This window comes from Felis catus, chromosome B3 (genome assembly GCF_018350175.1).
Source record: "Felis catus isolate Fca126 chromosome B3, F.catus_Fca126_mat1.0, whole genome shotgun sequence".
In the NCBI taxonomy this organism is placed as follows: Eukaryota; Metazoa; Chordata; class Mammalia; order Carnivora; family Felidae; genus Felis; species Felis catus.
Genome location: NC_058373.1, coordinates 40,358,306 through 40,374,335, shown reverse-complemented (window position 1 = coordinate 40,374,335; position 16,030 = coordinate 40,358,306). Strand labels below are relative to the sequence as shown.

Here is a 16,030-nt window from a genome sequence, read left to right as displayed (position 1 = left end):
CTCCCCACGTGTAGCCTACTTTCAAAGGGGGATGGGGGGGAATCTAGCTCCCTACAGTGCCACTGAGAGCTTACTCATCCAGCTGGTGGTGCAAGGGGAATGGCAGCCACACCTTTCTAGGGAAGGTATGTGCTGCTTCCTTCAAACACCTCCAGAATTGGGAATGTCAGGCATCTCCATGCAAAAGCCGAAACCCAGTTTCAGGACCCAGCCTCCTATACAAAAGGAAAACACTAAGAACAACCTGGATCCTGGGTATAGACTCTATTCTGGATGAAGCAGATGTGTACATACCTCTCTAGGGGGGTACTGGCCGTTTGTCCCAGGCGCCTAGCAACTGTGTTTTGCAGTATAATGGTGGCCCCAGAAGCCTCAGCTGGTTTATCTGTCCTGATGCACTGCAGCGCTTTTCCTGAGAAGCACGTATCACACCCCTGCTACGTTAGGCTCTAGACTCAAAAGAGTAGTGGTAGAAAGCTGGTCCTGGTACAGGAATGAAAAACAGACCAACCACAACTTTAAATCAGTTTATTGACACAGTAACACAACACACTTGCCTCCCTGACACCCCCACCCCCCTCACCCAATCTAGATCTCTCCCCCCTTCCGCCCCCCTTAGGATGAGCTGTTCAGTGGAAACAGAAAAGGGCAGGCCACTTCAACACCCCCAGTCCCACCCCTAAGCCCTATGGGGCAGGGTCTCAGGCACTACTCAGAACCTGTTGAGAAGAGGGGCAGTCAGCACTATGTTCGGCCAGGCAGAGGCATCCAGTCCCTAAGAGCAGATTCCCACACAACCCCCAGGCCCTGAGTTGCTTATTCCTCTTCCTCTCTGCTCTTTGTGACCCTAGGAAAGAGACACCTTGGGTCCTGGGCCTACAGCCAGGAGCAAGAACTCCTGGCTATGATTTGCAAATTGGGAGTTTGGCTAGTGTTTTAAGGCCCAGGCACCCCAAAGAAAGCCCTGGTGGTGGGAGTGAACTTCAATGCCCCTATTTGAAATGCACTGATAACATTAAACAGATTAAGCCAGCTTAACCAAATGCCAGAACAACACTAAGCTGTAAAGAAGGAGGGGGTGAGACCTGGTTTCTCCAGGCCAGACACAAATGCACACAGAGGAGCCCAGGTAGAGTGTCGAAAAACTCAAGGACACAGCCCAGGGGCTGAAAAGCCTATATTCAGGAGTCCTGGGTTGACAGGAAGCAAGGAAAGAAAATACACAGTCTTAAAAACCAAAAAAGAAAGCCCAACAACAGCAGGGGAACCTGAGCCTGACAGTGCCGTCCACCAGCCCCCCAAGCCTTGCCCCTGGACCCAGACAGTCCCTCCCCGTCTAGGCAATGTCCTCCCCTAGGCTAGATAGAGCACATCACACAGCGCAGTTTAAAAAGCTTCTAATGCCAGTTCATAAACATCTTCATTTACTATTGGTGATTACATGTGAATAATAGGTTTATACTGTTCTTTATGGAAAACAATTTCAACAAGTCAACTCGGAGAACACAATAGGCAACCCTCACCCTGAGCCCCTCAGCGTCCTTCCCTAGACAGCAAGGAGCCCCCTCCTCTGTCCCAGGGCTGCCTAACTTCCCCTCTCCCCCCACTGTGGCTCTTGGGCAAAGCATCCTCTGACCATTAGTCCTCATCGGACAAGTTCTGGTCCAGGGGGTAAACCATGAACATCACATCTGGCCGAGAGGGAACACAGGGATGGCCTGGACGCACAATCTCAAAGCCCAAGAAGCTGAAGGTCTTCAGGAGTGGAGCTGTAGGAGAGTGTAAAAAGGATTCTGATAAACCAAGAGTAGGTTCAAATCAAAGGAAAACAAGAAACAAAGCTACAATAAAGAAGTACTAGACCTTTACTTCTATAGACCCTTCAAAAGCACTCCCACCCCTACGATTTCCCAGGGTTTATAAGGCAAACTCAAAAGCCCTACTTCACGCAATAAGAAGCCCCTTTTCCCCTCACTAGTTGCCCGCTGTCTGGGCAGTAGGTCTCAGGCTGTTTGGACTCCTCACCTCTGTCTTCCCGGCCCTTCCTGAAGCAGATGAAGACGTAGTTCACTTTCATCTTCTCTTCAGCAAACTCTAGCAGTGCTAACAATCTGCCAGAAGCAAAGAAAACAACTCAGGCCCACTACCACCTCTCTAGACTTTCCACCCCCCACCCTCAAAAAAAGGCTTCTCTGAGGCTCACAGCCAGTATTATAAATAAGGAACCTCCAGGGAGAAGTTTCTTATTTCGAGAGCTGGAGTTCAGAAAAAAATAAGCCACAATTCCAAAGAAAAAAGTTACTGAATTATCTCTTACTGGAGTAAGGATTCTTCATCTGAAATTAACAGTGTTAACCAACTTCACTAACGCAGTTCACAAGACAGTAGGGGGTCGAGCAAGACTAGCCTGGTTTTTCAGGGGTCTTCTAAAGTCGCCAAGTTTGATGACCACCTGCTACTGAGATGGACTCTGGGTCCTAACACTGCCTAAAAGGATTTCCTCAAGAGACAGGGGCCATCAAGAGAACTCTATCTTCAAAATTAAAAAAATTAAAAAAAAAAAAAAAAAAAAAACAAAAACCTACACCAAAAAAAAAAAAAAAAGAACTCCACAAGACTGTTTCTTACACACCTGACTGCCTTGGAGGGCCTGGCCTTGCCCAATCTAATGAAATCCCACTGTATCTCAGAGCTTCCTGGCCTTTTGAACTGCATCACTGTATGGTGGCTCAAGGGGGATTTAATGTCTGCTGAGAAGAGCAAACCAAGGGGTGATTAAATGACAGGGATTTGGTTAATGTGATAATGATTCCCTTTAACTATAACCTATGGCAGGGCTGTTTTACTGGCTAAAAATAACTTGTACAAAATGTTATCTGCTTGGGAAACCTAGAGCTAGGGAAAAAGGCAGACTCCCTAATTCATCTGTTATCCCCAATAAGCACATGCCTTTCTCTGGAATGGGCCCTCCTTCCCCTCCCCCAGCACTTGCTCCTTACCCTTCTTTGCTCCCATCAGCTAATAATCCATCTGGGATTTCTACAAACAGGCTCTGGCTGGACAGGACTGCATCCCAGGAAGAGACTTTCACCTCAGTGACCTCATACTGGAAGTGGACAATGTGAGGTTTTCCATCGTTCACAGGGAGGTCCTGGGTCACAGTGAGCTTCTCGTCCTGGGAGGAGATCAGATCAGAGGACCAGATCACTACCGCTCTGGCCACATTATAGGCCCCCTAACCTAGGTGGGTCCTGGGAGTCTTCTTGGGCCAATCTCAGGGTAGCATGGGATAAACAGCACGCTGAAAATATAGTGCTGCATGCTGGCTAAATAGAGCCATCCATCACTCATCAGGCACAAAGACAAGTTGATGGCAGCGAAAAGCCAGCATAATGGGAAAGGAAATATTTACCAAATGTCCATGAGATGCCGAGTTCTGTGCAAGGTGCTTTCCCATTTTTCAATCACCACCTCAAGTATGTGAAGTCGTTACTAATATCCCATTTAAAATCTGACACACTGGGGCCCAGAACAATTAGGCAACTGACCCAAGCTAGTAAATGGCAGAGTTGAGACTCAAACCAAGTCTCCCTGATTCTAAGCCCATGTGTGTCCCCTACCCCAACGTCATGCTCTTTCTTCCCCTTCTCTCTCTGAAAGAGCAACATTAGCAACGAATGAAAACATATGTGAGGGTCTGGCTGGGGCCCAGCTCAACCAAAGCCTGCTTCCAGGTAGGCTGCAGGGTCAATGTTGTCTCCCCTGGGCACAGTCTCAAGAGACCAGAACTCAGCCACCCTGCGACCTTTCAATGCCAATCTTAGGGAGAAGCTAAACTTCTGGGCCTCAACCACAGAAGATTAAAAGGCAGCAAAGGGCTGACTACACTAGCCCAGATCATTCTCAGGCCAGACTGCCAGCAATCTCTTAAGCTCTTGGGATGTACCCTAAGCTGCCAGGATGACAGATGATGGAGCTGCAAAGTCCCTTCTCATTACCCCCTGCTACACTACCTGCCCACCCCCTATGAGGCTAGTATGGGATGGACAGCAGAATGCCTAATAGTCTCTGACAATGGGAAAACTGCTCCTCCTGGCCCTTGGTACCTCAAGAGAAACTGAGGAGTCACACCAAAAAGAGTTCTTGCACCCCTCCCATTCATCATTGTCCCACCCACTCAGGACCCTGAACCGGCACTGAAGCGCTGACCACCAAGCTGAGGAGATGGCAGTGTTTGCTGGTGCACATATCCTCCCCTCCTAGTACTCCCCAAAAGCCACACGGCAGCCTCCACTGAAAAAGTTCTTCCCGATCCCCTACTGGCCTGGCTTAAGGGAAGACCAAAGGGCCACAATTACTGCCCTTAAGCAGCAGCTCAGTGGTATCCGAGAGGGCTCTGCTCCAAGCCTTCCAGCCCAGAGTCCTCCTTACCTTATATATTAGAGCTGAGAGAGAAGGATCCCTGCCGCCCCCTCGCCCACCGGGGATCTTCGACAGTGGGTGAGGGGCATCAGGAGCACCACAGAGGCCCCGGAACAATGTGCCTGCAGCACTGGAGCTGGGGACAGTTACTCAAAGGCAAAATACTACTGCAAGAGACAGAGAAGGTAAGACCGTAAACACCAAGACTTGAAGACTCATCTCAACATCCCCTCCAACCCCTACCCGGTTCTCCCTAAACAAGCACTACACCACTGCCCGCATCCTTTTGGCTTTAGCTTCTAGATGTAGTCTGCCCTCTTAAAGCACACCCATCCTCGTGTAGAAAGCAGGTGGAATCCCAGAAGTGCTAAGGGAGTCAGTTGGACATATCTGACCAGAGGAGCACCTGTTAAACATCAAACAAATCTCTGTGGCACTGACAAACCTTGAGAGGAACCAGATCCTGGCTTGCCTTCAAGGCCTAGAACCCTGTACCCCCACCAGTCCCTTTCCTTACCCTAACAGTGTCTCAACAACCTATGTGACAGAATCTCAAAACCTATACAGTCACTTCTGGCTGGAGAGGCATATAGGCCTCAAGATACCACATGGATGGGGTACCATGTCCTTGAGGACCCAAGGCCACTTTTCCTCCCCAATCTAAACAAAAGAACTGAACAAGAAGACAATGACCCAAATCTCTCCACGGTCAAGAACTTAATTAAATCCAGGGATCTGGCTTCCAGAGAAGAGGTACACTGTAGTACAGAGTATTATGTTCTGAGCTTGTCCCTGGTATGCCACCAAATGTTGGGCTTCCTTGCCCTTTGCTAGACTCTAACCAGGGCATGGGTGTTTAGATTATACTGACACGACTGGTATGGACACTCAGGTACATGTGTATCAAGGATGGGGTGTTGCTAGAAGGTAGATTTGCTGGGAACTAAGTAAGGAAGCCAATAATCATATGGATCAGAGAGGGTGAAAGGCTCCTCAAGGAGCTCCCTGTGATCTCCAGGTGTGTACTCTTACTGCCACCATGATTTTCAGGTGGACCCTACAGGGCTCCAGATCTGCTCCACTGCCTTCTCTGAATCCAATTTAGTAGTTCCTTAAGCTGAGATGTAGCTCACTTCACAGGACAGCGGCAAGTGAAGCAGGGAAAGAAGCAGACTGCGTGTACACAACTCAGCAATAGGTCTGTCCCTTGGCCCCAACACCCCAGGCAGCAGGCAGCTGGAATGCAATGGATAACATATAGGAGGACACTGCAGTGGGTGCTGGAGCCAGCTCACAGGACTGTGCCCGTCTCTTCCCAACTGTGTGTTTAATGAGGTCATGCTGGTAGCTTGAATGGCTCTGGGGGAAGTATCTACACCACAAAAATCATCAAATGCTAGAAGTCAAGGCTCCCCCCCTCCCACCTCCGCCAAAAGGCGGCTGCAAAATAATGCAAGGCCCCATTCTTCACACTATTTGCTTTATACGGCATGCCAGATTTGAGTTCTTCACTTGGGCTCAGAGTGACAGAACTGAACTCACACCCAACGCGGCAATGGTACAATAACGCAAAGGGCATCCAGCTAAGATCCTCAGTACTAAGAGACAGCTGAGACAGGAAGTCCAAACCCTTCACTGCTCTAGCTCAGCTCCCCTTTCTCTCAAGGATTTCAACCAGGGGCCTGAAATTACACTTAGAAATTTCATTGGGAGATGGAGTTCCCAGGGCAATGTCAGTGGGCCCGGGGCAGCATCAACACCTGGAGGTAAAAAAACACATGCACCATTTCCTGCCTCCTCTGGAAAACCTCAGGCCATCCTCATCTCCCCTACTCTTAGCCTCAGTAACAGAGGAAGCAGAAGAAGCATGACTGAGGATTATGCTGTTTCCAATGAGGGACTTATTTTCTACTGAGGACAAAGAACGATTATAATGCCCCCATTCCAATGTGTTAAGGGATAGAATAATAGAGTATCCAGACCACAAAAAATTATGACCACAAAAAAAATTTGCTGTGAATGGCAAATTGCTTCTCTTTCAAAAAAACCTGATTGCCATTTCTGAAGTGAGAAGAACAGGAAGATGGGTATATACATGGTGGTTAAAGAAATTAAGGGGCATGAACAGCAATCAGGCAAGAGAAAGAAATACAAGGCACTCGGTCACTATTTGTAGATGACATGCTACTCTATACAGACAACCTCAACACCTTCACCAATAAACTATTAGAATAAATCAATTTAGTAAGGTTGCAGGATACAAAATCAATTCAATTTATATAAATCTGTTGCATTTATATATACTAATAACTACCAGAAGGAGAAATTAAGAAAACCATCCCATGTACAATTGCATGAAAAAAAAAAAAAAATAGAGGGGTGCCTGGGTGGCTCAGTTGGTTAAGCATCCAACTTCAGCTCAGGCCATGATCTCACGGCTCATGAGTTCGAGCCCCATGTCAGGCTCTGTGCTGACAGCTGGGAGCCTGGAGCCTACTTCAGATTCTGTGACTCCCTCTCTCTGGCCCTCCCCCACTCGTGCTCTCTCTCAAAAATAAACATTTAAAAAAATAGAATATCTAGGATTAAATTTAATGAAAGAAATAAAAGACCTATACTTTGAAAACTGTAAGACACCGATGAAACTGAAGATGATACAAACAAATGCAAAGATATACCATGACACGAACTGGAAGAATATTGTTAAAATGTTCCTACTACCCAAATCTAAAGACTCGGTGCAATCCCTATCAAAACACCAATGGCATTTTCCTCAGAACTAGAACAAATAATCATAAAGTTTGTATGGTACCACAAAAGAGCCTGAATAGCCAAAGCATTCTGGAGAGAAAAGCAAAGCTGAATGTATCATACTCTCAGATTTCAAAGTATATTACAAAGTTACAGTAATCAAAACAGTATGGTATTGGCACAAAAACAGACATATAGGTCAAACAGGATAGGGAGACCAGAAACAAACCCATACACATATGGTCAATTAATCTGCAACAATGAAGGCAAGAATATACAATGGGGAAAATACAGTCTCTTCAATAAATGGTGTTGGGAAAACTGCACAGCTACATGCAAAAGAATAAAACTGGGCCACTTTCTCACAAAACTAAACTCAAAATGGATTAAAGACTTAACATGTAAGACCTGAAACCATAAAACACCTAGAAAACATAGCAGTAAGCTCTTCATCAGTCTTAGCACTATTTTTTGGGATCTGTCTCCTCAGGCAAGGACAACAAAGGTAAAAAATAAACAAGTGAGACTACACAGAACTAAAAAGCTTGCAAGGGAAACTAACAAAACGAAAAGGCAACCTACTGAATGGAAGAAAATATTCACAAATGATATATCCACTAAGGGGTTAACATCCAAAATATATAAAGTACTCATACAGGGCTGCCAGGGGTGTCTGGCTGGCTCAGTCAGTGGAGCATACAACTCTTGACCTCGAGATTGTGAGTGTGAGCCTCACGATGGGTGCAGAGATTACTTTAAGAAAAGTAAAACCTTAAAAACAAAAACAACTCATACAATTCAGTATCAAAAATAATCCAATTTAAAAATGGGCAAAGGGGGAGGGGTGTGGCAAAAAAAAAAAAAAAAAAAAAAGGCAGAGGAAGGGTGCCTGGCTGGCTTAGTCGGTTAAGTGTCTGACTCACTCCCAGTTCAGGTCTTGATCTCAGGGTCATTAGTTCAAGCCCCTCGCAGAGACTACTTAAAAAATGGGCAGAGGTGGGGCGTCCGACTTCGGTTCAGGTCATGATCTCGCGGTTCGTGAGTTCAAGCCCCGCGTCGGGCTCTGTGCTGACAGCTCAGAGCCTGGAGCCTGTTTCAGATTCTGTGTCTCCCTCTCTCTCTCTGACCCTCCCCTGTTCATGCTCTGTCTCTCTCTGTCTCAAAAATAAATAAACGTTAAAAAAAAAAATTAAAAAAAAAAAGGCAACATACAGATGGCCAAGAGGCACATGAAAAGATGCCCAACATCACTAATCATCAGGGAAATGCAAATCAAAACCACAATGATACAATCATCTCATACCAGTTAGAATGGCTAATATCAAAAAGACAAATAACAAGTGTTGGTGAGGAAGTGGAGAAAAAGGAACCTTTGTGCACTACTGGTGGGAATGACATTGGTGCAGCCACTGTGGCAAACAGTACGGAGGTTCCTCAAAAAATTAAAAATAGATCTACCATGTAATCCAGCAATTTCACTTCTAGGTATTTATCTGAAGAAAATGAAAACACTAATTCAAAAAGATAATGCACCCTTATGTTCATCACAGCATTATTTACAACAGCCAAGATACAGAAGCCACTTAAGTGCCCATCAATATATGAATGGATAAAGCTGTGATATATATATACACAATGGTATACTACTCAGCCATAAAAAAAGAATGAAATTTTGCCATTTGTGAGAACGTGGATGGGCCTAGAGGGCATAATGCTAAATGAAAGAAGTAAAAGACAAATATGATTTCAATTATATGCGGAATCTAAAGGAACACCACAAATGAACAAACAAAACAGAAATAGACTTATAGACACAGAGAACTGATGGTTGCCAGAGGATGAAATTGATGAAGAGGATTAAGAGGTATAATCCTCCAGTTAAAAAATAAAGACATGGGGCTATGATGTACAACATAGGGAATATAGTCAATAATATTGTAACAACTTTGTACATGACACATGGCACCATTTTGAAACATATATAAAAACTGAATCACTATGCTATATGCCTAAAAACTAATAACAATATAGTATGTCAGTTATTCTTTAATTAAAAAAAAAAAGAAAAAAGAACAGGGGCACCTGGCTGGCTCAGTCGGTAGAGCATGCAACTCCTAATCTTAAGGTCGTGAGTTCAAACCCCACACTGGGTGTAAAGAATACTTAAAAAATTAATTAATTAATTTTAAAAAGAACAGCCTTCTGTTCTTGTATTGGCTTTAATGTTCGAAATGGTATTGTGGCAAAATATGCCACCAATCTCAACAGAGAACAGTGAATCTTTTAAGAACTTAAGTACAGTGAAAGTGGCTTCTAAACACAGGTCCTTCTGTCACAAGATCCAAACCAAGTTAGGTTTCATATTCAGTTCAGTTGTGTTTCTACTGGTTCCAATGCCCAGCTTTTTCCATTTCTTCCTCACATCTTGCTCACTCCATTGGGGGGAAGGCATGATTTAATCTTTAACACCAAAAAGAGGATTTAAAAAGTCAGTCTTAGGGGCACCTGGGTGGCTCAGTCAGTTAAGCATCCAACTCTTGATTTCGTCTCAGGTCATGATCTCATGGTTCATGAGATCGAGCCCCTCATCAGGCTCCATGTTGAAGGTGTGAAGCCTGCTTGGGATTCTCTCTCCCTCTCTCTCTGCCCCTAACCCACTCACGACTGTGAGCTCTCTCTCAAAATAAATAAACATTAAAAAATAAAAATAAAAAGCAGCAGCTCAGTCTAGAGCCCGATCAGGCCTGATCAGAAAGATCAGGCTCATTAAGAACAATCAAATATATCAGCCTGAACCCGAACATCCACTTGGTCTGGTCTTGCTTTTGGAGAAGACACAAATATACCATGCTAGAAATGAGGGTGTCAAGTATCCAAGTCAATTCAGAAGAAAGATGGGAGATCAGAGCCTGTTAGTGTCTTTATTTTCTCAGTTATCAGACATGCCCTTGGAAACACTCCTCAGGATACATATGAGTGCTACGACAGATCACATCCTGCTGCCTCTAATTTAAAGCATTCTGTGAAACCGTTGCCTGAAATGTCTAATTTCATACACTGACTAGAGACAGGCACTGCACGTAGCAGATGTATTCCTGGGGAGTGTTGCTGGTAAATCAAATTTTTATAATTCAAATCCTATTTTTAAATCTCTAGGGTGCTTACTATTTAAAGGAAGGAACTTTAAATCTCTTAATAGAGTAAAGAATCTATTAAAGAATCACTTCCAGTTGATTTTTTGTCAGTTCTGATTTTTATATTTAGTTTGCTCAAAGCAGTGGATAGCCTGCTATGTAGAGATTTAATATAAAAGTAATTCTGTGGCTAACTTCCATTCAGCTACATCTAACAAATATGTGAATTCATATTCTCCTTGATATACTTTTGATCATGTTTCACTTGAATCAGTGGCCTGCGCTTGCTTAGGTCTGCACCCTTTCTCTCTGGTTTCCATTACCTATCGGAAGGGGTGTTAGATGGCCTTGGTATTACCTATTTTGTGGTATCAAGTGAAAAGACATAAAAACCACATTCCCAAGCATTCTAAATTCATTCCCCTCTCTCAACCTCTTCTGATCCATTCTTGTCTCAGGCCCTACCTCATAGAACACTCTCTAGGCTCAGACTTCCCTCACACAGGCTGCTTTTACTGAGACTAGGAAGGCCTCTGATGACTAATCCCTACGCAAAGAGGAACCAATCCAGGGCTGCCATCACATTTAGCCAAGAAGAAATAGGAAGAAAGGTGGGAGGTGATGGCCACCTCCAGTCTAGTGGGACCTTAGAGGCTGATTTCCAGCTGCCAATTCCCTTCCCATATGAGAAAGGAACCCTGGGCAGATGCCAGGCATAAGTCATTTCACTAGGGCTGTTCTATGTGCCAAAGGGAGTCTACTTGCTAAGCACAATTATAAAGAAAATGACATCACCACTCTGAATCACAGACTGAAAGCAAAACTGGGTTTTGGTTGATTCTCCATAAGAAACACACTTACAATGGCAGCAGAATATCTGCCTCTGAGGTTTGCTTATAACACAACTGACACTGGTACATCTTTTGCCAAAGGTAGGCATAACCACATACGCCAGAGGTGGATGGATAGCTAGGTACTCATGCATTAAAATTAAACCTTAATTTTACATTTTAAGTACCTTGATCCAGTTTTTTTTTTTAATGTTTATTTTTGAGAGGGCGAGAGAGACACAGAGTGTGAGCAGCAGAGGGGCAGAGAGAGGGAGACACAGAATCCGGAGCAGGCTCCAGGCTCTGAGCTGTCAGCACAGAGCCCAACGTGGGGCTCGAACTCACCAACCATGAGATCATGACCTGAGCCAAAGTCGAACACCAACTGAGCCATCCAGGTGTCCACCTTGATCTAGTTTGTATAGTGAACTCATCACCCAGTTCCAGACTCTTCCCAGGACAGAATTACTTCATTGTTTACATGGTATCAAAGGCCTAGGAAATTTTCCTAGGGATTCTCTTATGCAAAGCATTTTATTCTGCTGCTAACAGGAAACTATCTGTTTGGTTCACTTCAAGTAACAAAATTCTTGCTCACCTACTTGGCTATTTCTGGTCTATAGCTTTCAGTTAGGCTTTACAGCCTTACGAGTCATGAAGCCAACTTGAATCAACACTGCATACTGTTTCAAAAAGGGATGAATTACTTTTTTTTTTCTAGAAATGCACATATATAACATCCTCTAACCCACTCCGCAGTCCCCCTTTTTATATTTCTGAGCAGCTCTGAGGTTAAATTTGGATTTCTTGGCAGCATGAGGAATTACTATTATTAGTCCACACTGCTTTCTGAAGCATACCTCCAATTCGGGGGGATTCCCAACTATACTAGGAGTCTCTCTGGCTCTCTCTGTGGAAATGACCTTGAAGGTACATGGTAGGAAAACTTGCTCTCCTTATTATCCCATACCCAAAAAGCCACAGTGCCAATAAATAAGGAATAAGCAAAACCATATTCTTTGGGGGAAGAGAAAGAAATTCCATCACTCAGGGAACCATTCTGTGAAGATACCCAGGGTAGCTCTGATGTGCTCTCGTGCTCTGTCCACCTCCAAGAGAAAACACCTGTAGAACCAAATGCTTCTCAAAGCCCATCAGACAAAGATTGTTTATAATATAGATATAAGGCCCAGGCAGGCGCTTCTCCACATACACAGGTGCTAAGCAGGCCCTAGACAGAGACTGTCTTTTTGCCCCCACAAATCCAGGGGAGAGAAAGGCCATGAAGCTGGATTTCCTTGGATTTAAACCTCATGTTCAAAAACCTTAATAAAAGTGCCTGTTCCTGTGTCTTCTTCCCTCCACCACCATCAGGAATTTTGACATTCTGGAGGTACTAATCAGAACAAAACTGAAAAGGAAGAGCTTTGTTTCCAAAACATACTGCCGGTTCCTCTGCAACTATTTCTTCCAGGAAACCAAGCCTCCACCTCTTGAGTATTTCACTAGAGCCAGGGAAGCTAGGAAGCCCATCCCCCACCCAATGAGAGCTCAACTCCTAGCCAGCTCCCCCTCCCCTCTGCGGATACAAAACACCAAGCACACAGACTGGGAAGAACATCCGGCTCTTATCGGGATCCCTAGTTAGGGCCTACCAGAATCCCTTTAGAAAGTTACAGGCAGGCCACAGAAGGCTGGGAAACATGTTATGGAAATAGGATTGCCATAACTCAAAGAAACCAGACACCCTGCACACACCACACCACACCACCCCACCCCCAGGCCAAAGTGGAGGAGCCTGATCCCAGGCCTTGCTCCTGCCCAGGACTTGGCAGGCCAGCTGGCTCCTCCCTCCACCTGCCTTTCATACAGCCAAGCCCCTCAAATTACCAACACACTAAGGGCCTTGGAGACAAGCAAGCCTGTTTTGCCACTTAGGAAGCTGGAAGGAATCTTGAGTTAAGCGAACCCAACCCCCTCTTTTTGTATGGAAGCACACTAGCCAAGCCAGATCTAGAACTCAGGTCTTGCAACCTCACAGTCAACCAAGGCCCTTATGTATTGGTTCCAAGTGCCCAACTCTGAAGGCTCAGCCTGCAAAGGACTTGGCACCAGACCAGCTCAGTCCAGAGGACTCCAGAGACTGCCTGCTGAGACCACACCACCCTCCAAATCCCACTGTGGAGACAAAAACATAAAAACAGAAAAGAAAACCCATCTCTTATACCCTTTTAGCAGACTTCCCTGTAGGTTTCTTTGCTTCCCTCCACCCCTGCACGTCATCCAGCCCTCTCTCATACCTGCTGTCTTATCCTCATCACACACGGCTTTCTTTATCACAAGCAATACCTTTTGCATCCACCTCCACCTCCTCAGCTCCAGAGGGGCTGGGTAGAGAAGATGGAATAAAAGCGGGAATGCAAAGGGACATGGACGTGGATAGCCTCCGAAAAAGAAAACAGAATGGGACTGTAAAGAAGCCTTGAGAGGTGGGGGTAATGGGTCAAATACAACCATAACAAACCAGGAAATGAGGGGTGGATTTTCTTTCTGCATGTTGGGAAGAAATAGAGGTGTGGGGGCTAGGTAAGAGTCTGAGAATGAAAATGTCTAATGCCTAAGAACTGAGTAACTCAAGGTAGGAGAATTTAAGAGGCTGTTGTGGGTATCTTGGGAATTTCTGGATAGTACCTGAGAAAGAAAAACTAAGAAACCCCTGAAGGAGACAAGGCCCTTTTCAGTAGAGAAAGAGCTGACATTCACTAAAGAAATATGATGGGAAAGGTCTTGAGGGGGAGGGGGCGGAGGCAGTGTTTCTTAACCCTGGCTGCACATTACAAAGAATTAACCTAGGGAGCTTTAAAAATACATACAAATAACCAAGCCCCACCCTAGGCCTTACACCAGATCTTTGAAGGTGGGGTCCAGGTGACTGATTTTTTCAAATTAGCAGCCAGTGTTGAGAAACATGGAGATACAAGAAAAGCTAAAAACACAGCTGGAATATTTAAGGATGGTGCTGCTAAAGGACTGGGAAAAGGCAAGTTAGAGACCAGCTTAGGGAGAAGGGAGCCCAGGTTTGGGAGGACCCCTGAATGGTAGGTAGAGCCCTATGGGAAGAAAAGCAATAAGGAAGGATAAGTTTGTAAAAAGAACTATAGTCTAGCTCTGGAGACACCACCGCACAATTTAAGGAGGATGTACAGGGAACAGACCTGCTTGCAAAACAATGAGGCCCAAGTATGGGGCAGAGGCCATAAGGCCAATTCTGGGGACAAAGGGTCTGGTGTGGAGAACTAAATGAGCTTCAGCCTCATTTCGGAAAGGACAGCAACAAGTCTAGGGGGTAAAATGAGGAAGACAATGAGACCCAAATTGTAAATAGAAGGCATTCTGATGTATAAAAAAACAACAAGGGTTAAAAATTGTGGGGAAACAGGATTATGGAGCAGTTTCAAAGAGTGTGGGGGCAGAAATACAGAGTATATTTGAAGAAGGGATGGATGACAACAAGGGCTGCCTTGGGAAAAAGAAGTAGAGAGAGGAAAGCTGAGTGATAAATTCTGCCTAGCTTGGGCAGGGGCAAGTATGTATGAGGCAAGTTCAGAAAACCACTGGTGCTGTTTCAGAAGGACGTGCAGCCTTTCTCTCCAATTAATGGGAGAAGACTGGGATCAGATTTTGAGGGAAGAAACTTGCAAAGGCCCAGTAGCCAGAGAGTGGGGCCTGATTTGCAGGCATTGGAGGTACAGAGAAAGAAAGGAGGCCTTCAATAGAAACAGGGTGGGCTGAGTGCTGTGATCTAATGATGGGATTCAATTAAGAAGGGAAGAATAAGAGTAAAATGAGTTCCAGCTGAGATCAAGTGTTTAGAGGCTAACAGAGTTTAGAAGAGTGTTGGGGGAACCCCACTAGGGGAAAAGGACGGCAAACAGAAGTCCAAAGTGTTTGAAAAATACAAGGAAGAAGGTTGGGAGCCAGGGATAAACGAGCTAACTGGGAAAGGGGTGTCGAGGGAGGAAGAATGGGAAAAGATAAAGCAGGAGTTAAGGGACCAGAGGGACAGTGGGGCATCACTGTAAAAACTATTAGGCCTGAGAAAAGCGGGGGAGGGGAAGGGGTAATGAGTCCAGTTGAGAGCTGAAGGTTGGAGCCTAACTGGGGGAGGGGCGGCAGTGATAACACAGGGGTTTGGAGGATGCAGTTTCAAGGAAAGAGAGTCAAAGCCAAGGGTTAAGTAACTAAAGAGGGAGGAAGATAGATTTGGGGAAATGGGAAACAATTTGGGGAATGTGGATGAGGGAGAAAGCCCAGTTTGGGGAATGGGGCACCGTCCGACAGGACTTAAAGGAAATGAGGACTGGATTCGAAGGTTGAGTCCTGGTTTGCGTGGGGGTTGGGGGTGGGGGCTTTGCGGGAGAAGGAGGCCCGGATGAGGGGGATGGGCCAGGCTGGAGGGAAGGGGCTAAAGGGCGGAAGGAGGCCCCGTTGCGGGTTTGGGGCTTGGACTGGGGTGGCTGAAGTAGGGAAAGGACCCAGTGGGGGGGTGGGCAGGACCCCGCTGTGGGAGCGGGAACCGGCCGGGGATGGGGGGAGGCCCTCAGAGGCAGATGCGGGGAGGATGGGGGCGGGGAGCCTGGGCCGGGCCGTTACCTGTCCTGGGTGTTTATCATCCTCGGCGACTCTGCTCAGGGTGAGAGGAGGCGGCGCAGGGTATGGGTAGGTGGATGAGAGGGTGGGTGTGGGGTCGCGCGCGCGGGGCCGATCTCTGAGGGCTAAGTCCCTGTCAGGCCGCGGGCCCAGAGCCCTCCTCCTGCCTCAGCGAGCGCCTGCCTCCAACTGACCCTCCCCGGCCGCCGCCGACGCCGCCGCAACCGCCCCGCCCCCAGTGCC

General features: G+C 46.0%; 1 protein-coding gene across 1 annotated transcript; it reads right to left on the bottom strand.

Moving 5' to 3' along the window:
• Window positions 1-511: 511 nt before the first annotated feature.
• On the bottom strand, window positions 512-16,023 carry OAZ2 (ornithine decarboxylase antizyme 2). Its single transcript, NM_001290005.1, is given in 5 exon segments — window positions 512-1,769; window positions 2,026-2,111; window positions 3,000-3,175; window positions 4,432-4,589; window positions 15,791-16,023. Coding segments are annotated over 5 exon segments (570 nt in total). The 5' UTR covers window positions 15,811-16,023; the 3' UTR covers window positions 512-1,638.
• Window positions 16,024-16,030: the final 7 nt, after the last annotated feature.